The sequence below is a fragment of the Micrasema longulum genome, unplaced genomic scaffold (assembly GCF_059751315.1).
Source record: "Micrasema longulum isolate JH-2025_06_02 unplaced genomic scaffold, ASM5975131v1 h1tg000279l, whole genome shotgun sequence".
NCBI classification, from domain to species: Eukaryota; Metazoa; Arthropoda; class Insecta; order Trichoptera; family Brachycentridae; genus Micrasema; species Micrasema longulum.
Genome location: NW_028277483.1, coordinates 752112 through 777397, shown reverse-complemented (window position 1 = coordinate 777397; position 25286 = coordinate 752112). Strand labels below are relative to the sequence as shown.

The window sequence follows — 25286 nt, the reverse complement described above, 5'->3', positions numbered from 1 at the left end:
TTACTAGAAAAACTAAGGCCTTTATTTACAAAACTCTTCTCAGACTGGTCATTGCATATGGTGCCAAATGCTGGGTTATGACCAAAAAACATAAAAACATGGTATTAGTATTTGAAAGAAAAATATTAAGGAAGATAAGATTTGATGATGTCAACCAAAACAAAGTGTAGAGGAGACGGTTTAATCATAAATTAGAGGCACTGTATGGCAAATCCAACATTGCACAATTCTTAAAAATAAGAAGATTACAATATAACGTCCCTATAAAAAGTCACTAATCAGCACTATTATATCCAATATTAAAATTAAAATCAATGCAGCCTCAAACAATTCCTTGAAAAAAATAAATTGTTTTAACAATTTAACTTCTGTTTGTTTTGAGAAATTCGTAAAAATATAGTATTTTATCATGAATGTACATACTACAAATAACAATTATTTAGATAAAGCAATATTTATTGTTTAAACACCAGAACCAACTGAATTAATACGGGAAAAATTGTTTCTCAGATTTTTTTATTTGTTTAAAAGCCTTGTATCTGCATACTACACATGCAATATTTGTGCAAATTGAAAAAAATAATTACCTGATGAATAAATTATATTTATACAGTTACCAGTGGTAGATACTTTTTACACTAACTTTGTGGTTATTCATTATAATAAAATAAATAAAAAACTTTGTTTTTAACCACTAATTTTTTTAAATTTATTTTTTTATTTTACTAGTAATTATTATTTATTTTGTTGTATTAACGTGTACGTACATGCACATGTGCATGCAAAAATGTTTAATTTATATTCATATTATTTTTTCTGTCAACTTTTTTATCCCTTGCAATCGCAGTTTATTTAAAACAACGCTAAATAACTTCTCATTTTTTTCTAAAAAAAGTACATTAAAAAAAAAACAACAAGCTTTTACATCAAATCAATTTTTTATAATAAAAATATATAATTCGGATAAGAAAGGATCAAATTATTCATTTTATTAAAATTAATTTCTTCAATTTTCGAAACTCATTTCACTTCTTGGTAAAAATCCACAAGGCAAAAAACATCGAGGGGGTAGTTTTTATTGTATTAAAATTTATGGTTTTTAGTGCCAGGTAGAAGCAATAACCAGTACACCATCAGGCTGACTAATCTCCAGTATCTCCACTCGATTTTCATTTCCATGATTTTTACCTGCCACTGAATTTATTTTAAATAAACACAAAATAATACAATACATGTCAATCAAACCCAATTTTACCTCACCGTATAGATTTGGACGATATGTGTGAAATGGGCGTAACAGTATTTTTTTTTGGAAAGATTCGTGAATTTTTGTTACTTACCGTGACAAACGTCTTCAATTTCTTCGTCGCCGTCCGATAGAGTTGATGGAATTTGAGAGCAAATCACAAATAAAAGTGCACATAGTAAAACCCTCATTTTTAAACAAAAATCCAACACCTACACCTACTGTCAAGTTGCTAATCAAACTTCGATTGAGACTGCAAAAAAACACCTGTGAAATTTATAGATCGTCTGATGTTTGATTAGAAAAAATAAATTAAAAAAAAAGAGATTTTAAAATATCTTTCTCACTGTTGCCATATCACACGCGAAATTAAATATATGTTTTTTCTATGCGTAGTCGCTAAAATATATTCAGTGACATTTGAATAAACAAGAGTAAAAAATATTTTTGGAGTAAGGAAAAAATTCTCGCAAATTCAGAGGCGATTTAAAATTTAACATATTATTAATGTTTAAAACATTAACTTTGTGGTCAAACATTCTAACTGATGTGATTAAATATTAGTACATAACCACTTACCGTCTTTTTAAATCTACCGGCTTCGAGACGTACCCGTCTTTTCGTCAGGACACTCCTACACCAACATGCAAATACTAAAATATACCTTCACCTTCACTATCACCGTAATATATATGTAGTATTTCCAAAAATACATAAATCACATGCAGATTTATAGAAATGCGAACGCCTCCGTGGCTAAAATATTTAATCTTGTATTGAAGAATCGGTAGGGAGTTGAGTGGGAGGGGGAGTAGAGGTGGGGTTACCCGATTGGTTAATTTTTAATTAAAAAATAGGGCTGTACTAAAAACTTTTTTGATTATTTATTAAAGTATATATTTTTTAAAGGACTTTTTTAAGGTGAAAAATCTCCATATTATTTCATTTAAGTCCTTTTTTAATATTTTAATGTAATTTTATGACTTTTTTATCCTTATCAAAATCGTGATATAATGTGATAAGATGATTGGCAAACTGAAAAATTATTATTATTTAAGCATCTCGTGTGTTTTTTAATGCGAATATTGAAGCTACGTGACTTTTTCCCAATGTATCTCGATAGGCACGAGCTGCATTGGAGTTGATAAACTCCTGAGTTGTCAAATATATATTATTATTATACGAGAGTTGTGTAAAAAAATAAGGTTCTCAAATTTTTATCAAACCTGATTACCTTAAGCCTAAGGCATTTTTTATTTGAACTGGAAAATACATCATTGGAAAGCTTAGTTTCTTTACTATTTTTCAACATAATCACCAGATTTTTCAACGCATTTTTGTTGACGACAAATCCACTTCTGGAATCCAGCTTCAAAGGAGTCCGCCGCCAGTCTGTGGAGGAATTTGGTGACCGTCCAGTTTGTTGAGTTTATGACTCGAAGGACCACAATAAATTCGTAAAATTATTGCGAGACCTTGAAAAAACTCAGAAGAGCCATCCAAAATCAGCGGAGAGAAAGACTGAAGAAAGGCGTTAAACTGCACCACGACAATGCGCGTCCGCACGTTTTTCGCCAAACCAAGGATTTAATCGAAAATTTTAGCTGGGATCTCGTTGAACAGGCTCCCTACAGCCCTGATCTTAGACCGAGTGACTTCCACTTGTTTCCAAAATTAAAGCAACACTTGGTTGGACAACGTTTTGAGACTGATGAAAGAATGCAGGAAGCAGTCACCAAATTCCTCCACGGACTGGCGGCGGACTTCTTTGAAGCTGGATTACAAAAGTGGATTAGTCGTCAACAAAAAAGCGTTGAAAAATCTGGTGATTATGTTGAAAAATAGTTAAGAAATTAAGCTTTCCAATGATGTATTTTTCAGTTCAAATAAAAAATGCCTTAAGCCTCAAAAACATTTGAGAACCTTATTTTTTACACAACTCTCGTATTTTAACTAAGCTGAGTGCATGTTTAGACACGGTGACGCTCGCATCGCTATAAATCTGCATATGATTTACGTATCTTTGGAAATACTATATATATACTACGGTTATGATGAAGGTGGGGGTGTATTTTAGTATTTGCATTTTTGTGTAGTGAGTGTCCTGACGAAGTGACGTGTACGTCTCGAAAACCGGTAGACTAAAAAAGTCGGTAAGTGGTTAAATACTAATATTTACTAACATTAGTGTAAATTTATCACTTTACGGTGCGGTTTAATTTTTAATATCTATTCACGATTTTCTATGCTTGCGGTTATATTTTACTGGATAATAATATTATTATGACTAAAATATTTTTATTTATTATGTACATTTTACAGAAAAAAAGATTGTTTTTTTTTACGGCGAACGTTTTTTAGACTAGTACACAAGGCATAACACATTTGCCCCGGTAATATATGTTTAGTGAACATTCTTTTCTAAAAGTATTTTCAAATAATCATTAAGATTACAAAATTTTGTTTCAACCTCTTTGTTATCAATAAAAATATATACATTTAAAAAAAATATCACCAAAAGGCACATTGTTTTATTAATTTACTGAACATTTTTTAAATGTTACTTAATAAATATAAATACTAGGGCCGTGATTATGATGAGAAGCTTAGAACGTCATACCTTCACCATGACGGTATTGTTGAAGATAAATTATCTCGAGCAATTCTGAAGCTACACTACCGACACTCCACCTTCAAATTTTGGGTAGGTACGTCGATATGTAACAAGGGTAAGCGTACATCACGGCACACGTATAAACGCATTTAAGTGACATAGCTTCATTATGCCGTCAAAGTTGAAGATAAATTATCCCGAGCGATTACGAAGATACACAACCGACTCCACCTTCAGGTTTTAGACGGGTCTAGTATCCCTCGATACGCATTCATTAAAATGGGAGTAAAGGGGCGTATGGATTAACAAAAACGATAACACAGGGGATAAACTTAACGTAGTTATGTAGAAAGCAGCCAGCTATAGAAAAGTGAAACTGAGATAATAGCACTTTTGTAAAAAGAATGAATAATCAAGTCTACACAACAGTTGGAATGTTTTCGACTTTAACAAGTGAAGTGAATAATGAGAACATGAGTTTTTTTTAATATTACAAACAAGAATCAAATTATGTATTTTACAGAATTTACAGTACTAGACATAAGACAAACATACATAAAGACAATTTTAAGACATTTTCATCAAAATCCTGACAGACATAATGACGGACAACAAATTTACGACACTAGGCAAAGACAAAAAACAATACTTCTGCTCCCAAAGAAAAAAACAAATTACGGATAAAGGCCCCTAAGCCTTTCCCTTTCTGGCCCCTAAGCTATACAACTTTTTAAGCAAGGACATATTGGCGAACAAAATGAAAAACAATATTTTTAAAGCTAGAGTCCATAAATGAATTGCTAAAAAGAATAGACAGGAAGCTAAGGAATGTGTTTCATTTATAAAAATGTAATTTTAGTTTCTTGAAAATCCTTTTTTCGTTTTATTGATGTAGGTATGTTTTTAATTTTTTTAAAGTTTTATTTCTTTTGAATTTTTACAAAATTGATGTGATATAATGTAGAATTATGTATAAAATAAATAATACACTGACACTCCGGAACGTGCCTGTGGGCCAGTGGAGTGGATACATCCATAAATAAAAATAAAAATATATTGAATGTACCGTACCTATTGTATAAACCTTTTTTAATAACTATGTATTAGTATTTTATATTGGATTAAATAAATAAATAAAATAAGGTATTTGACCAGTTTCAATGATTTTTAAAGCACATTTTTTTTTCTAGTGCTGTGGGTGTTTTTTGCAAATTGAGAAATGCTGTTTTTGTGATCGACACCATTTTCAGAAGGTGATTAATATAGTTTTTTGTATGAAAGCGGTCTGGTTCTTTTTAGCGGAACATAGAATTTACCTTACTGCACCCAATAACAACAATATCTCATTTTTTCGAAATTGTTGACTGGTTGCTTTCTGCATAACTACGTTCAACTCAGACCAAGAATTAAAAGAACATGATATTCCTTTACAAATATGAAAAATTGTTCAACTCTCCTCAAATTCATTTATTTGTAAATTAATTGCATTGTGTACATAATTATTACAAGGGAATCTATATAAAACTAGGGTATTTATAAATAAGTATAGAATATCCTCAGACTAAATTAGTCTCCATCATCATATGGCAAAGCCTATTTTTATAATTAAAATAATCACAAAAATACTACTCAGAGCCTTAAAATGTTACGTTTTGTATGTGCTCCTTTAGGATTGTGAAAAATAGACTCTTGCAGTTCCTTTCTGAATGTTTTAACACGGACAAAATGGTAAATGTAACACATAATGTAAACTGGTCATTTACCAGCCAATGGCAGGTCATAAGCCCCGTAAAAGCCAAGACTTCCTTTTTCCCCATTCAATTTTTTTTTCTCATATGTTGCAATAGATTTCAACATGTTTTAAAATTATTGTGTCGATGAATATCAAAATCGGTAAAGTCCATTTTTGGTAAAAAATCTTTTTTAAAGCAAAACTATGAAGATATTAAGATTATATAACTATATTTGAGTTTGTCCAAATGTTCGTAGGCAAAATACTGGATTTCACCCCCTCGGGAGTCATTAAGAAGAAGTTTAAAAATTGGAAAATTGTTTTCAGGCGTTGCCTAGTATGTGAAATAATTCAGTCAGATGAATCTCTTCATAAAAATAAAGGTTTCAGCTATTTAACTTCACTAAAATCAACAAATGGAAGAATTGAAGAAATATGGATGTTCAAACATAGGCAAAATGGTGAATGTTACACAGTGTGAAAGTGGCCACTTAAACCAGCCAATGACAGGTCATAAGCCCTGTTAATGCCTAGACGTCAATATTTCCTTATTTAAGATTATATAAGTTGTTTATTTCGAAAGTAGAAAAATCCAATGTTTTACTTTAGTTTTTCAAGTTTGAAATTTCATTTTCAAAATCGGCAACACGATTTATTTTTAAAAAAACAGCTATATCCGATGCGGCTAATCAGAGTGGTGCATTTTTTCAATATGGATGCTAGTTTACATTTGACAGTGAGCAAATGATGACTCGTTGCTTTTGCTTTTATTTTCCTTTTAAGTTTTTTTTATCGTTAAATATGAATAATTATACTTAGTGAAAACCCTTACATATGCAATACATAACATGATAAATTCAAATAGATTAAATGATATTTATGAATGATTTTTTTCAAAACAAGTTAAATCCACTTCATCATATCAAACGTTGTTAAATCCAAAATAAACCTTTTTTTATGGATACTGTTTGATATCTTATTATTTTATTTGTATAAAACACTTTTAAAACGTTCTTAAAATTTAGATCATGTCTTTTTAATAAATTAATCGAATTACGATAATCTGTTGCAGAAAAAAGTTGTTTCTTAAAAATCGTTTAGTCAGGATGCAAAGCATTGTTTATATTAACCGACACATGTATTTTATGCCAATAATGTTGGAATCAAACCTAAGACCGAAAGCATGATGGAAAAATACGCTGACCCCTCGACCACATTTATTTTTAATTTAACCAAAAAAAAATAGTACAATAATATTTTCAAAGGTTTTCAAAGTTGGCATAAATAAAATTGGTCCTTTTTTGAGTTTCGTTGCGCTGGAGTATTTTGCTTACATATTGGGAATAAATAAGCACCCGTTTTTCTTATAAAATATTTTATGTAATACATAATAAGTAAATGATAACTATTCAACCTTACAACTCGTTCGTTTTTTGTGGTTGTAGAAAAATGTTTATTTTAGATGTTCTATAATTTTCATTAAACTCCAGTCGATATCAGATGTTTCATATTATTATGATGACTGTGCTAAAAAATAAAAATTACATTGTAACACAGAGAAAGATTAAAAACAACAGTATTTTATAATCTATGTTTATAAGCCTAAACTCTATGCAGTGGAATATTGTGTATCTTTTAAAATATAATATCTAATTTAAAGGAGTTCTTTTTAGACAGTAAAAATAAAATGTAAAAAAAATATATAATTACTTAGATACTTTTTGTATATAAAATATAAATACATGTATAAAAATAAATGTAAAACAAACTCCCTCTCTGAACACGAGTTTTCATTCTACTAGAGGAAAAAACGTTATTTATTACTATGTATGTACCAACCACTTGGTAATTTTATACTTGTTTTATCAAGAATAAAAAAGTTTCATCATATTCGGTCCAGCCGTTTAGGAGCTTAATGACATACATAAGAACATAATATTTTTATTTATTTATTTCATACTCAATATATTCACTTAATATTTATATAGACACAAGTCCCAGCTCTATGGAACCAGAGTCCTGTGTTGAGTTGAGACGAATGTGTGCATAAAACTTTGACAATCAATATCACCATATATACTACATAGAACAAAAACATAATTTAAATAATACATGGTATATCAAATATTAAAAAAAAAACATGCAATAAAACAGCAATTAAAATTTATTTAAAAATAAAATTGTAATAAAAACAACTCAAATTACAATTACATCTCACTTAGAAACATAAAGATTACATCATTGTAGCAAAACGTCTTCCTCACAAAAGTAACTTAAAAACATTTGCCGTAAAGTGAGATTGAAAATATGTTGTAATTAGGTACTTTTATTTTAATGACAATTACCTCTTTACTTTTTTGTCATTCTTTAATATTTTTCATCCATATTTTGATTTCATCATTGAAAATTTTCTTCTCTAAGCCCAAAATATTTTTAAGATGCGTTTCAGTTGGTTTAGCTGAAAAATAATTTTTAAATCTTTGACCAAAAAAACTGTGTTTATAGAATAAATATTCATATTTTTATTTTATACGTACACCGTATAGTAAAATTTCATACAATATAAAATAATTGTACAACTGTGTCTTAATTTATGCATTTAAAATATTAGGAGTATTGTTATTTTTTACAACATTTTAGACACATACAATCATGAAAAATACTCATGGAAAATAGAGAAGTAAATGGGTCATTTCAAACGTATTTTTATCAAACGAAGTAGCAGTAAATTATTTATTTTTATATTTAAAAAACACACGATATGAAATTATGTATATTTGAGTAAATAAAAAATCATTCTTAAGTCAAAAATTGGTAAGCTTTTGTTCTATTAAAATGGCCAACATTTATCTGTGTTGAGCTAACTGCGCGTATCACAACAGCTGTGTTTAAGGACAAACAAAGTATAGGTATGTATATTTGCTCAATAGTCGCAAGTGGATGATTGTGTGTATATGTTTGTGTAGGAATTAGTGAGTGTGTGTGTACGTTTATAATATAAGTGTGTGTACTAATGTCCTGATGGTACCGTGTTTTTTCCAAAACCAATGGGCAAGGGTACATAATATTAAAAAATTAAGCAAGAATAATTTCATTTGGATTTTTTTGTAAAAAATAAGTAGAAATTATTAAAGCACACGTCATACTGTGTTCATATTATTGAAAAAACGAACCAGAACTCATTTTCCACTTTTGTGAATTTTACACAAAAAGGGTTTATTGGTAGGTAGGTAATGAATGAGAAATATTCGATATAAAATTAATCGTTTCTATGAATTTTCTGAATATGACATCAAAATAACATAATTCAGTTTTAAAGTGACATTGAAATCCGAGCAAATAATCCGAATTAAGTCATAAGCAATAAAAAAATGTTTTCAATTAAATCAAGAAATGTGAATTTTGCTACGTACACGGGTACTTTTTGCCTTTTTCACACCAATTTCAAAATGCGTGCGGAACAATGACGTGTCAATTAACCACAATAATATTGTAAAGTTTGCGTGAAAACTACACCGTTATTAGAATATATGTATTTAAAATTGGAGTTTTAAAACAATCATTAGGAAAATGAGTATTTTGGCATAAAAACACTTTTTTGATAGAATGTGAGTATTGAACTTTCATATTTAATACATGCCAAATGCGATACTCTTTAATGCAAAATTTTTAGATTGATTTTATTTTACATATAAATTATTTATTTTTATAATTTTATTTTATTCATTATGATAATAATTTTTATTTATAATTTTATTTAGTTTCATTTTATTTTATTTCATTTTGTTTTTTTGAATTTTGTTTTATTTCATTTTATTTTTATTTTTTACACTCATATAATGATGAAAATAGGAAAACGCGAGTTTTGCTTCTATACTCACCTCATTTGGATCCTGACTAAACAATATAAACCGTGAAAAATTTCGAAATCATTACACGACAGTTTTTTTAATTTACTTATGCTTCATAAATAATTATTGATACTTACGACAATTTTCGGGTAAGATACAATTTTTACTTTCATCCCTTACGTAACCTTTTTTACAAAAACATCCAGTTACACATTCTTTTGTACAAATAATCAGATTATTCTTGTTTTCGCATGATTTTGGACACGCAGTTCCACATTCCTGATATTCCTCGCTTTTTCGACGACACTGTCGGTTTTCTAAAAAAAAAATACAAACCATTTATGTATCGAAAACTTATTGCTATTTTAAAGTTACCTACATTTCAACAATGTTTTAATTTTGTCCAAATTTTAAAAGACATGAAGTTAGTTACTAAAACCAACATATTACAACCGAGATTGAAAACATTTTTGAGAAGAGGATTTAGGAGTCTAGGTATTCAAAAATAATATACTTTAAAAACTGTGTAACATTCATCTCTCAGCCTATAATAATTTAACAAAAATAAACAAATGAAAGAATTGGGGAAATATGGATGTTCGAACAAAGGCAAAATCATGAATACTCCAAATAATGTAAAGTGGTCATAAGTCCTGTAAATGCCTAGACTTCCATATTTCCTTCTCATTTTTCCATCTGCATTCTTCAGAGTATATTTTTTTAAATATACGTACTTTTACAATCATGACCATGTCTTCTTAAAATAATAAAGGATTATCCAACTATTTTGTCGCTTTAGTTAAATTATAGTCATATTGCTCAGAATATTCAGGCTTGAGAAATCTAAATAACGTTATTATGATCTTATCGGGAATCAAACCCGGAACCTCTATGCGTGCATGAGACTAGCGTAGCTTCTACCTCAGGAGAGCATTTTTCTTGAAAAGTAAGAGCTATTCTTATAATTTGAGTCATATTTATGATTTATTATTAACAAGTTAAATATAAATACCACATGTCTCCAGGGGGCCACAATCTCCATCAGGATGTCTGACAAACCCATCCTTACATACGCATCCAGCAATACAAGGTCCTTTGCAAACACTGGACATATTGGGTTTTTCGCATGTATCCTGGCAAGCATTATTTCTGCATTTAGAATGCTTTTGGTTTTTAGGACAGTCTGAAAATCAAATTAGTTATATCAATAATGTTTTGAGTAGGTTTATCTAAATTTAAATCAAAACTGATGTAAAAGAGTAAAAAAATGAAATTGTAGTTTTATCTTTGTCCAAGAATATTACTATGAATCATCTAAAGGGGGTAGGGATGAAAGCATTTTGTTTTTTCTTTCGTGCGATTACACTTTATTTCATATATGGCCACACTGATAATTAAACGTCAAATTTATAACTATAATAATAATTATGGTTTGTTAACAATAATAACAATTTGTTTGTCTACTACATACACACTTAGGTAATAGATTTCTCTGGATCATGTCTAGTCTGCCTAACTAGGTACAACCTGTTTTAAGGCAGACATTTTTATGCAAAATAAACAATAATAATACTACCTACTAGTTAATTTATTATACAGTTATACAATATTAATTTATACCATTTATTATTTAAGAATGTTTTTGAAAAAAAAATACTCTACCCAAACTCAGTAACCAATTTTTTTACAAATATATTAAATTGAATCCAGGTCATGGTTTTGCAATGTTCGGGTAATAAATTGAATATTTTGAGGCCCAAAAACCTGAAATTTCTCTGCCCAAATTTAGAGTTTGTGGTAAATCCCATGACTCATCCTCTAGTTTGACTTCTGGTTATGTGGGAGTATTCCTTTTGGGATTTGGGAGTATAATTTGCTTTCACAAACATTAAAATTCTAAAAATATATAATTGCCTTATATCTAAAGTCTTCAAATAACTTGACGCTGGGATACCTGAAGGGGTTTTTTAAAATTATTATAATTGTTGATTTTTGATCAGATTTGAGAGGTTTTAATATTAATTGATTAGTGCTTCCCCATCCTATTATGCCATTAGTTAAAAATGAGTTACACAAAATTAAATAAAGTTGTTTGAGCTTAATAAGGAATTAAATGTTATATATCGACTTGAAGATTTTTCAAATTTTTGGTGTATATTTAATGTGTTCTGTCCATTTAAAATATTTATCAATAATTATTACCAAATATTTTATATGGTGTACTGATTCAAGTAATTTAGAGCATTTTTTAATTGAAGGTTTTTTTTAGGCTTTCTGGCTGCTGTTTGTTAATGTTGAACTATGAAATATCAATTATAAAACGGTTTTAAAAACAAAAAAAATGTTGATCAATTCATTCTAATGAGGAAGTTAAGTGTTTTTGAAATTTTCATTTTGTTAATAGACTAGAAACTAAGAATTTTTTTTTTGTTTCTTATATTTATATATCGTTTTATCGGCATTATGATTTTTTTAAGTATTGTAATTTCGAAACAACATCACGTGTGACGTCAGAGATTCTTTTCTGTCAGTTCTCCAGAATGGTTTGTTACACCAGTGTTAAAGCAAACCGGATATCCTTCACAGCTCTCATATCATTGATTGGTCCATATGAACCAGTGACGTCGTTCAAAATAGTGCGTTATTAAATTATTTTTTATTATTTTTTTCGTACATTTTCAAGAAACTTTGCGATACAAATAAATGCTCTAATTTTTACGGCGCGCAAAAAATATTTTCTGTATCCAATTTCCCATAGGGCTGAAGTTCCTTAGTAAGCGTTTTAAGTAATGCTTAAGGTCGCAATAATGTTCCAAAAAAAAATCGTCATTTTTGGTTTCACGTGTTCCCTTTTTTTGCCACTTAGTCATAAGTATGACCATATATGAAGCAAAGTGTTGTCACATGCAAAAAAAAAAGTTCTTTTATCTCTACTCCGCAAAGAGACTAATAATTGCACACGCAGGGGGGAGGTCTCTAATTTTTTTTCTCTTCGTTAATGTATACGAGTATTTTATTTTATTTTATTTTTATTTGGGAAATCAACAGTTCTACATACATATTTTTAGTAAACAAACAGATATAGTGTATAAACTCAGAACTAATAACAGATTTCCACATAGTATACAAAGTTTGCATCTCATAAAACATTTGATGCGTTATTTATTATTATTTGGGAATGCATTTAGAATATATTTTTAGAAGTTGTGCCTGAACATCACAAAATACGGTTTGGATATTTTACCCTTAAACTTAACGCCTTTTAACGGATAACTCGTAGATAATGCTAAAAAATAGTTCAAATAAAAAATAATGCGCTCGGACGTGTTTACTTCGCCGTGTCTGTGGCCTTAAGCTGTAACTAATTCGTTTCGTAAATTAATTCGTATCGTATGAGAAAAAACGAGAGCATAATATGGTTCAGATTGCGTTAGAATGAGATGGATATACACGAACGAACGAACAAACTTACGAAACGAAATTTTGACAGAATAATCCTACTGGACACAAACTGCACTCGAACGACAGGGCATAAAATGCGCGATTTCTTCATGGTCCCCAAATATTGCAACTAAACTTTTCATATAATTGGATTTATTTTTACTAACGGCACAGTTTTTCTGGGACACAGATCCCATCTTCGTTCCTCAGGAATCCTTCTTTACATATGCAACCGGGGAAACAGCCGGGAACGACAATACAGTATGATAATTTCTCTGGTTCAGAGCAAGTGTCCAGGCATCCGTGGTTTCCGCATTCGGAGAACTCCTCATTTTCCTTGCATTGGATATCTTCAACAAAGAAAAATCAATTGATAATAACAGTGAGCACTTTTTTCCAACCACTCTTTTTCACCTTTAATTTTTGAAATGACTAAAATGCTTGTTTAAGTCTTTTCTTTTTTTATACCGTTTTTCTCATTCCCTTTCAAAAAAATAAAACGAAAACTAAAATTGCATTGTGATTAATGTAAGAATATACTTATACTCGTTTATAAACAAAATAATACACTTGACACTCCGTAACGTACCTATGGTGGTGTGCTACATAAAAAATAAAAGTTATTTCTAAATTTATTTATTTTTTAAACAAACCATAATCATCACACCGTTTCCCCATATGGGTACACAGATAGGATAAAACACCATATCACTCTGTCTTGTCAAACAAATCTAGCTTTCTCTACATGAATACGTCTTCTCATGCATACGCGCCGATTGTTCCGACATTTTACAACTTCAATTGTTTGTATGATTTGGTCATGACATGTATTTCTCGACCTTTCTGTATTTCTGGATCCACCAACATTCGAATCGTAAATCAATTTAGTACTTCTTTTGCTGTCCATTCGCTCTACATGTCCAAACCAACGCAGTGCTCCTTTCTTGCTTTTGTCGATGCTTATCTTAACCTTACATAATGTACGGATCTCGACATTTGTGCATCTATCGTACATAGTTTTACCAGACATTCGCTTGAGAGATCTCATATCGACACCATCCTATTTAAAATCGCAGTACAACAAATACGCATATTTAAATATGCCTTTTCTAATACGATCGTTTTTTTTTTACTTTTCGTATTTTTATTTGTATTTTTTGTCGTAATATCGTGATAAATAAGTAAACATAAATGATATAATATTATGTAGGTAATAAAATAACAATAAATAAAAAAATTGTTTTAGTACTTAAATTATTAACTTTGACGTCAAACATTTACCGACTTTTCAATGTCTACCAGTTTCGAGACGTACCTGTCTCTTCAACAGGACTCCAATTAAACTAGCATGCAAAACCCACTATATACCTTCGCCATAGTTGTTGCACAAAATTATAAAACCAAAGTGGCGATTTGAAACAACATGCCTTTGGTAGGCAATCCTTACATGCACCATGTATGGTTTGGTTACATCTCGAAACCGGTAGAGATAGAAAAGTCGGTAAGTTGTTATGTACAAATATATTTACTAACATTTATTTAACAAAATATTGCGGTCGCATTGTCCTCGTGTGAACACGCATGAACAGAACCTTGTGACAATAATATTTTGCTCTGCGTGTATGCGTCGCTCCCGGGCATTTTTTCTGCCGAATTTGGGGGCAGAAAAAAATCTTGTTTATTATTTAATCATTCAAATACATTCAGGTATAAAAAGTAATACTCGTACTTTAAGTGAACTCGTTCGTAATAAACGCCGTTGTGTATTTATTTTCGAAGAGCTCACGTGTGAACTGCGGCCAAATTTTCGTATTTTATTTATTTATTTATTATCATATCATATGCAAAAAATCAAACATTTATTGTAACTAGCTGTTATTTACCCCGTTCTAAAGCAGTAAAAAAAAATAAAAAACAGTAATCCATACAAACAAAAAAAAGATAAAAGTAAAAATATAGTGAAAAACATGTTAAAAACATATTTAAAACCCCAGTAAAATACGTAGTAAAAACACAAAACATCAGAAACTATGTAATAAAAATATATGTATATGGTAAAATTACAATTCTATTTCAATTTATTTATTTTATCAGCTTATGTACTTGTACATAAATAAAATATATTTAAGGCATACGTGAGAAAAAAAATTACTAAACAATTTAAATATGATAAAATGATAAAATAAAAATACCCAGTAATTAGGGTAAAAGGAAGCTATCCTATCATCGGCAGGCTGGGTCTGCAAGTAGGAAGATAAAACAGCTTACGTTGCCTATGTCCAAGGAAGTTATTAGGATCTTATTAAATTGATCGTGAAACCACGGATCAATCGGAAAAAATACATAAGCAAATATGCATTTATTCTTCTCTCCAAACTACTGTAGCCAAACATACCCACTATGACGGGTCTGACGGGTTCAACCACGGATAGTATCTGTACAAAAATTTCTTCTGAACCATTTCCAGCATAACAGACTACTTCAACTCGCGGGGTGCCCAGATCAGAGATCAGCACTCAAGTCTGCTTAGCACCAACGAGCATTCAAGAACGCCTTAGCTGTTCGGAGAACAAATCCTAACATTTTGCGAGCATTGTCACAAGCATAAAATTTCAGTTTAGTTTCAAACATAACTCCTGGGTCTTTGACATTGGAAGTTTGTTTGAGTGAACACTCTCCAATACAGAACCACATGGAGATAGTTTTTAATAGCCTAGTGCATGACAAAATACAACATTTAGAAACATCACAATTAAATTGGTTCTGAGTTCTCCAATCAAATATATTATTTATACAGGATTAGAGAAGGCGGCAATCATCCAAGATGAAAATCTCCAGAAACAATTTAAGGTCATCAACAAATAACGAAACCCGGGAATAATATACCACGCTTAGTAATGTCATTTATGAAAACGGATAGTAAAAGCGGACTTAAATTAGAACCTTTTGGGACTCCTAAAATACTATGTGACAAATTGACTCCTGATTTTAAAATGGTTTTTAATTTTTTTTTACTTAAACCAATTTAATCATTTACGTTACACCATTTATTTTACTAACTTATTCTTCATGTCAAAATCATATTAAAAAAAAAACATTAAAAACAGAGTAAAAAGTAAAGAGGATCCCAAAAATTGGGAACGCTGGGACAATATTATTTTATCAATAATATTGTCCCAGCGTTCTGTCATGCGTGATTGAGGCTGTTTACTGAGTTGGAACATGACAATATTGTCTTATCTATTGTCTTGTCCACGTATTAACCATACTTTAAGTGTGGGAAGGGAATGATGATGAATTATCGAGTCGAAAAAAATCGTCCAGGATTCTAGTTTTATTTTACAAGCAGAAATGTATTATTTATCCGACTAACTTACTTTATTGTTAATTACTCGTAAACTGATCCATAAGAAAGTTTGAAATATTAAAAAATATTTTAAAGTGTTGTCTAGTATGCAGAGTGCAGTTAAAATAAATTAGTCAGATGAACCTCATCTCAATTCATAAATAATTCAGCTATTTGACCTCACAAAAATCAACAGATGGAAGATTAGAGGATGTTGTTCAAACTTGGTGGACTGGTAAATGTTACATAGTATATATAGTAAACACTTAAACCAGCTAATCACATTTCATTAGCCTTGTAAATATGCCAGACCACCATATCTCTAAAATGTTCTCCATCTCAGTTTACCATTTTATTGTGATTTAATAAAAGAAATTAGATTTAATAATATAAATATTTTAAATCTAATTCTGAGTTTGCTTTGTTTGTTTTTTTTTCATCGATGTGCTGTGTTATTTTTTAATGATGTTCTTGTTATTGTATATATATATATTTTTAAATGATACTCTATTTTGTTTTTTTAATACTACTATATTTTACTATTATTTTGTTGATTTAAATGATACCACTATTTTGTATATTTGATTATGTGTGATTCTTAATTTTGTATAATTTATATTTTTAAAATTATTTCTTATTACCTTTTTGCATTGTATTCTTTGGAATTTGATTATTTATTACATTTACCTTTTTTTCTAGGTTGTTATAATATGTCATAATAATTTGATCTATTTAAGTTTACGATGTATTTTATTGTTATTTATTGTGGCTTGACTCGGGCATAGATAAGTCTACTTAAAAAGGCTTTTTAGACAGCCTTTTTAAGTTCATAAATATTTAATTTTGTAATTTTGAATGAATAAATAAATAAATTAATAAATCATATTCATTCCCACACGCACATGTATCCTCTCCCTCATTCATTCACGCATACACACATTCACATACACATGAATACAAACGTCACACAAATACAATTACTAAACTTCTTTTCTTATATATTATGTGTCATTATATTTACAGTGGATTTTTTTAATTGGCTTTAGTATTGTTAAGATTTTTCTAATTATTTTGTTTATGTATTAGCTGTAAAAATCCCAAATAAAATAAAATAAAATAAAATAAAATAAATATTTTTGTTGTAGGTACTATATTATTGTCGTTTATTATTGTTCCAACTCAAAATATTACTTAAGTCCCATGGAGTGGGACTTTGTATCTCAATAAATATAAATTAAATTGCAAATAAAAAACAAAACAATTTTTTTTTTAATCGCTGTCACATGTGTAAGTAGATAAAACCAGTTTTTTAAAATAAATATAAACATTTTAAGGAGGTATTTTAATGTAAATGTATTGTAAACCAAAAAAAACTAATTAGCGTTTATCTATTTGACTTCTGACACCATTATCAACTTTTGGTTATTAATATAAACAGAGTAGTTAGATACATATTCTCTTAGCAATTCTATTATTTTTGTGTAGACTATAGAAATACGAGTAAGGGTTCTGTGATCATAGCGGGCTGTAGTTTTTTTTTTAATTTTTGACGGTTGGCAACACTGATTGGTAGAAGGTGATCTCCTAATAGTTTGAGCATCGCAGGAACACGGTAGTACGTAAACTCACGGTGTATCATCCAGTTGCGTGGAAGTTGTCGGTAAGAAATTCGCCAATTGCGAGCCACACTACCGGAAGGAATAACACCTAAAAAATTTTTTTCGCGAATCAAAACGGTTTACAACGAAAGTTTTAGAAACAGAACAAGTGTGTTTAAGTTGTGTAGACTAATTCCACATCTGCCTTAAAATTAAAAACCATTATTTCGGGCAAAAAAAATATGACTTTAGTGTTTTGCGACCGAAAAGGCATCATTTTAGTCGAATTCCTGCCTCAGAGGGAGAACCATCAATGCACAACGATATTGTGAGACTATCAAAAAACTCAATAGTAGCACTCGAAACAAAGGACGGGAATGCTGAAAGAGGAGTGTGCTTGTTGCACGACAACGCCCGTCCTAACACACCCTTAGCCACCCTGGCGCTCTTGGACTTATTTGGATGTGATGTTTTAAACCACCCTTCGTGTTTTCCTGACTTGGTGCCTTCAGATAATCATCTTTTCACCTCCCTGAAGGCAGGAACGTTCTTCGAAGAGGGCATAAAGAAACTTGTATCACGGCTTACTACATGTATTGAACTGGATGGCGGTTAAGTGAAAAAATAATCTACAAGTGTTTTTTTTTAATTTTTAAATGAACTTTTTCTAAAAAAAATAAAAATCTAGTAAATTCACTTTCTGAACATGACTTGTAGATTAAACCGTTGGTATTTCTAATACAAGTCGTGTTTTATTAGATTTAAAAAAAATAATATACCGTGATTTTGTTGCCTAATCGCTGCAAAAAATTATGTGCTAGATCAATGAAAAAACATTACATTACAATAGGTAGGCAAAATGCATGCGAATATTAATTAATCCTTCGTTAATTTAATTTAATTTAATATTTTAGAACCACAACAGCCATTGAGGCCCAATTACAGTGGCACATTACACCCAGAATTGAGATGAATCACTTTTTTTGTTCTCACCGGGAGTCGAACCCAGAAAATTTCGCGTGTGTTTCACCAAGAAGGCCACCAATCAATGTATTAGCGCCATTCGGTGAACCAAGTAAACATACAAATTTCGTTTGTGTTAGAAGGCAAATAAACATATTTTATTTTAAAGTGTTGTCACGCACACATTAGCAAAGTTTAACGGACTCTACCTACTTTGAAATAAGGGCTCTTCAGATTAAAAACCAAAATAAGTATTGATTTATTTATTTAAAAATTACATGTTTATTACAGCACATCAGTCAATTACAATGTAGGTTGGCACACGAGTATTATAAAAACAGTGCATAGTAGAAAGTTTGAAGGTATCTATATAAACATGTAATCCATTAAAACTAAGTGAACTAAATCACCAATACACAAGAAAATAGTTCGAGAGAAATCTACAGCAGCTAATCACTAGATCCATTTCTTTTGGTAGGCTGTTCGACAGACCAATCATCCGGGAGGACACAGGCATCGTCCATGGTAATGAAATAAATAAGAAATATTTTTTATTTATTACATTACAAAAAAACGCATAAAAAAACATTAATCCAGGTCAAGACCGCCAAACTACGAATTATTATCATTTTAAATAAAGCCAAACTAACTTTATCTTGGCACTTGGCACTGAAACCATTAATAGTTTTATTAAAAAATATATATAAATCTCGTTAGCAATAAAATAACATATTTTTATACCTTCAAATTAAAAACTCTTTTAATTTGAACAACATGTGAAATTAGTGGAGTTTGAACATAAACAGAAAATGTTTTTTTTACGCCGTTTTTGTATTTTTTCAATGGACATTAGTTCTTCCGACTCCTTCCGACCAATGGCATGAAGAAACGATGTTAGCCCCCTCTTTAGCTTTGCAATACCACCACATTTCCATTTTATGGGATTATTTGTTGTTTTATATAACAGTTTTTGTTGCCTTGATCCTGCATTTAAGAAAAACAAATGGCCTACGTTGCCGCCTCTAGCTCTTAGATATGCAGCTGATGCACTTTAAAATATTCGATTTATGTGGGAGACACCAATATTGTGACGTAGATCACCAGTTGTGGTGAAGATCACTCATTAGCGATCGGCTAATGGTCGATTCTAATACTGGGTCAGTAAAGCTAGGGTTTCCTAGGAGAGTGGTGCCCGTATTTTAACGGCCGTAGTGAACGGTGATGCAGTGGACAGCCGTCGTAACGTCGACTAGAGAGTGGTTTCCTAGGGAAACGGTGTTAAATGGTGTTGATAACACCGTTTTCCTAGGAAACCACACTCTAGTCACCGTTACGACGGCTGTCCACTGCATCACCGTTCACTACGGCCGTTAAAATTAGGGCACCACTGTCTTAGGAAACCCTAGCTTTAGTAGGTCTATAAGCGTTTATACACTACAGGTGGATTTTTATAAGCTATACTTACACATACGCATTGTGTAGTATCCGTGAATAAGCCCATGGTATGGCATCGCACGGCATGCGCATTTTGAAAATAATTCTGTCTCTCTCGCGCTCAGACGCGCTTATTAGCGTGACATAGACAACTATTGCTTTATTAGTTGCTAATGATATGGTAATACAATATGCACAGGATGCTTCTGCGTTCGTCTGAATTTCGCTGCGATTCTTAATAGCAAAAATGCAATAATATGTACTAGTATTAAGTTATGGATTAAAAACACTGGTTTATAAATATGTAAGTATGTTAATTTAATCAAATCATGAATAGGTCGATTATATAGTGATGGGGCTTTCACAAAACTTACTCAAAAACAATTTTAATGTACAGAATACTGATTTTAAAAATCTTGATGTTACGTATTGTTATATTAAATGTTTTCATTTTTTTTTTTGGATTAGAGCGGAAAAAAAAACAATTTTTCAAAATAACAACTTAAAAAAATGACATTTATTTACGAGTATTTATTTTGAAAACAAGAAGGTGTTTATTGAATATTTTGTGTTCATAATTACAATAATTAAAAGAGTGTAATTAAAATGCACGGTACAATTTATATCGGAAAAAATATGTGTGCACACTTTTTGATAAACAATAAATCTTGTTATTTATATGTATACTTAAAACATTCTTCACAACTTTGCATTCTAGTTCTACAGTAATTGACTATATAAAAAAAAAAAATCTAATTTAAATTACCCCTTGTTCTTGGAAGGACTATAATTAGTAAAATGCAACACTTTAAAAAATGATTTGAAAAATAAAAAATAATGAGATAAAGTATTTTAGTAAACTAATATTACATTTTCTTAATCCATTGTACTTTTTTTATATTCAAAACCCTCTAATCCAACATCGAATTTTTAAAAAAAGGTAGAACATTTGGTTAAAATTTAATACAACGTTTTTAAAATCAACATCCTGTAGATTTTAAATGCGTTAGTGTGAGTTTTCTGAAAGCGTCAGCTTAAGTTAAACCACCAGTACGCGTAGATGTTTTTAATCCTGTGTATCAGACTAAAATGTGGTGTAGGGAGTCAATCAAAATCCTACATCCAACATCCCGAGAGTGGTCCCACTTTGCTCTTCAAAAGGTTGCTTTGCACTTTGTAATATAATAAAAGTCTGTACTTACATGAGTTTTTAACCCTGTTTATTAAAGACTAAATGAATTCCAATTAAAAATAAAAGAGATTCGCCATTAAATATATTCCAAAGACAAATGAACGCTGAAGTTAGAATTGATATATTTTCACTTCGCGGTTGACAATAATTTCGAGTAAGGTGGAGAAGAGAAGGAGTAATCAGTGCGTCGATGCTTTTATATGTTTACCTACGTCACTGATTCTCTGTGTTTGTTGTCTATTGCCATTCTACTGACAGTTCCCGGTACCTAGTTCAGAGGCACCACAACCAGTTTAGAAGCTTACTATGGCAAATCATGAATAATTTTGAGTACCTTTTCGGTGCAAATTCATAGTAACTAATCACAAATACATTTGGTCAACGATTTATCAAATAAAACCAACCATTTTATAGAATTGACTAAGAGTTTATACTAGTGCAGTTAATTAATAACTCAACAGTGTTGATCGCGCAACCGTTACTATAGTAAAACGTTACTATAGTAAAACTGTATTTTTTATTTTTTACTCACATTTTCAAATAATAAAATTATCATCCTTATCGTCAAACCCATATCTGTACCGAGTGATGCATAAGGCACTGCAATTTATATCAAATGCAGCGTGTCTCGATCATCTGTTTCAGGCAGGTAAAGAAATCAGTCCTTCGTTTCAGGTGTTAAATACTTCAGTAAAATTATTTTACCTTTTCGTAATGTAAACCTAAAAACTAATATAACTTATACCACTTTGAAAACAGGCAAAAGAAAAAATGATTAAATGTACGTACTAAACATACACGTGGCCTCCGTGGTGTTGGCTAAGACGCTTGACTCACGCACGAAAGATTCCGAGTTCGATTCCCGGTGAAAACACAAATATTACATGTGATTTTTTTCAAGCCTGGGTGTCACGGGCTGTTGTTCACCAACGTTATTGGGCCTCCTGGCCTATGTGTCAAGTAAATAAAAACAATTATATTCACGTATTTAATTTGTATTTTTTAAATTAAATCATTTTATTTTTCAAGTGCTACAGAAACAGATACTTTGTTTTGTTTTTTTAGACACAAGAAATATATTTTTTAAATATTAAAAAAAATCAAACATAAAAAAAAACGATAGAAAATGTGAGAAAATACACAGAATGCATAGATAAATGATAGGTAGATAAAGGTTAGCAAAGAAACAATGAGGAAGTTCAGCACTACTAGAAATTGGAGATAAATAATGTATTCTTACGCGCGGTAAAAATTAGAGCATTCAATTATAAGGTGAAGTCTTTTGAAAATGAATGAACAAAATAATAAAAATGGTTTTAATAAAATATAATTACTTTGAAAGACGCTTCTATTTCTTCCGAAGTTCCCAATTGAGAGATTTGTGATAGATTTCCGGCTCACCGTAAGTTAACTGACCAATCAGCAGAATCCATCGAGAAGAAGGGGAAGAGAGCTTGAGACGTCACACGCGGAGTAATTTAAAAAATACAAAACTTTGAGAAATCACTGCGCTGATAATACGATACCTATTTTTTTTGGATTGGTTTAATAGTCTATTAACAAATAAAAAAGTATGAAAACCACTGAACTTCCTCATTATAAAAAATAAAAGTTCTTACAAACTTTTGAATTGAAAATATAGAGACACTACATACAATCAATATGGAATTCATTGTACAGTGTCAATTTTTAGATCTTAGCATTAAAATTGTTTTAGAATGTACTCACTCTATAAAGGCTTGGGCGCTGAGCGCTGACATAATATACGACATATAAAAATGCCAATAGCATGACATCTATGGAATATATATAAAAACAACAATTAACACTCACATTGTATCGTGCACTGGTAATCCTGAACGAAATACATCAAGATGGCGCAAAGTATTACCGTCTTCATTCTGAAAAAGTATGCTTTTATTATTATTCAAACGATAATTATTTAACGTTAGATTAAATGGCGAATCAGTGTTTGTTATTTTCTAAGCGGGCGTGATATTGCGGACTACATAGTATAAGCAATATTTACAACTGACAACGGCGACCTTCATGTTTAATGAAGACATTTTATTCTTTACTACACATGACTAACAATGCAACGAATCGTGATTACAATAAAATGGTTATGGCTTTTTAATTATTAAAAGACTTGTTCGTATTCGTGTCTTAATAGTCAATCCCGATCGTTGAAACAAATAAGTGTCTTAAATTAACCGTTTTTATGAACTTATAAACAGAACTTATTAAAATTATAAATTGTTTTTTTTTTTATAACATACTCGTACAAGATAATTGAAAAACAAACTCATACTTACTATCTAGATTAGTTAAACATAGGTACTCATTCAATAAGGAATTCAGTATTTTTTTTATATTTGTTAACAGATTATTAAACTGAGACAATTTTAAAAAAAATGTGTATGTATATATTTATATACATCTCAGCGCTATGATTTTTCAGTTTTGTATTTTTTAATTTACTCCGCGTGTGACTTCTCAAGTTCTCTTCCCTTATTCTCGGTGAGTTCTGCTGATTGGTCAGTTCACTTACCGTAAACCGGAAATCAATTACAACTCCCTTATCATTGGTTGATTCTCTTATCATTGAATGATAAGAGACGTGAGTCTCTTTCATGTATTTTTTTCTTTTTTTATAATATGTACGTATTGAATATATGTTTGTTATGAATATTTTATACTTAAAATAAATAAATTGAATTGAATTGAATTGAAAGAACTAGTGATGTCTTTCAAAGTAAACCGTTTTTATTAAAATATTTTTTTTTATTAATTTTCAAGAAACTTCGCCGTAGAATTTAATGCTCTAATTTTAGAAAACGTAAGAAAACATTTTTTATATCCAATTTCCCGTAGGACTTAACTTCCTCTTACGGAAATATGCACTTCTGACATCACAACAATAACCAATGAACCGAAAATTCAATATGTTTATATGTAAAATTCAATTCATTTGTGCCAACGTATACAACATACATTATGTATCTATGTGTACATTATAATATGTATGTAATATTTACAAACTTAATGTGTCTTATATTTTCTTACTTTTTAACCAATGTTTCACTGTTTTATAAAAATTCTTATTATCTTTAGATTTACTACGCTTTCCTTTTATTATGTTCAACGTTATATTTTTACAATGTTCTTCATTTTTTACAAATTAGCTACGGTCGTTTATATATATAAGACGCCAGAAGACATAAAATATTATGAGCGTAACATAATTGAAAAATTATAATGTGAGTAATTCACCACTGTAATTGGGCTTCCTAGCGTGTTGTAGTGCAAAAAAAAATTGGCACGTATTAAAAAAAAAAAAAAATCGTGTACTAAAAATATTAATCACACTACAAAAATATGACTAGTACTTCAATTATATAGTGTGATACATTTTTTATCAGATCGGTTTCAGTGCTAAACGCAACGAACGTGTCGCTTCAGATCAGTGTAACTGTTAAGGCCGCTCTACACGCTGGCCAATACGTTAGCTAGTTCAATGGCGGAGGTGACACACGCGCTGGTACAAACGCTGGCTTGTGATTTTTACAGACACGGAACACCGCACACGCGCCTGGTAGATATGTATGTAAAATGATTAATCACTACAAAGTGTTAACAAACTTCGATAAAACATCATAATAACTTTTTATCATTATAGTTTTATATGATTATTCCTAATCTTACCGCCGTCAATTTTCGGGAAAAGTAATAAGCAGCAGCGTCAGAAAATGAAAGCGAAAACTGGAAGAAATCATACAAAAAACGGACTTTTTGAACACGTGTCACCATCGCGGACAACGACAGGGCCTGCACACTAAATATATAAAACAGGCCGATCAAAACGCAAC

At 30.4% G+C, this 25286-nt stretch overlaps 1 protein-coding gene across 1 annotated transcript in view; it reads right to left on the bottom strand.

The window, feature by feature from the left end:
* LOC148282908 (zonadhesin-like) overlaps positions 1 to 23459 on the bottom strand; it is a 53471-nt gene extending 30012 nt beyond the window's left edge. Inside the window, exons 1-5 of the mRNA XM_088224343.1 lie at positions 23251 to 23459; positions 13052 to 13234; positions 10456 to 10626; positions 9581 to 9760; positions 7974 to 8050 (exon numbers count right to left, since the gene is read on the bottom strand). Coding sequence (XP_088080469.1) covers positions 7974 to 8050; positions 9581 to 9760; positions 10456 to 10626; positions 13052 to 13234; positions 23251 to 23317 — 678 coding nt within the window. The 5' untranslated portion in view covers positions 23318 to 23459. The remainder of the gene's footprint in view (positions 1 to 7973; positions 8051 to 9580; positions 9761 to 10455; positions 10627 to 13051; positions 13235 to 23250) is intronic.
* Between the last annotated feature and the right edge of the window lie 1827 nt (positions 23460 to 25286).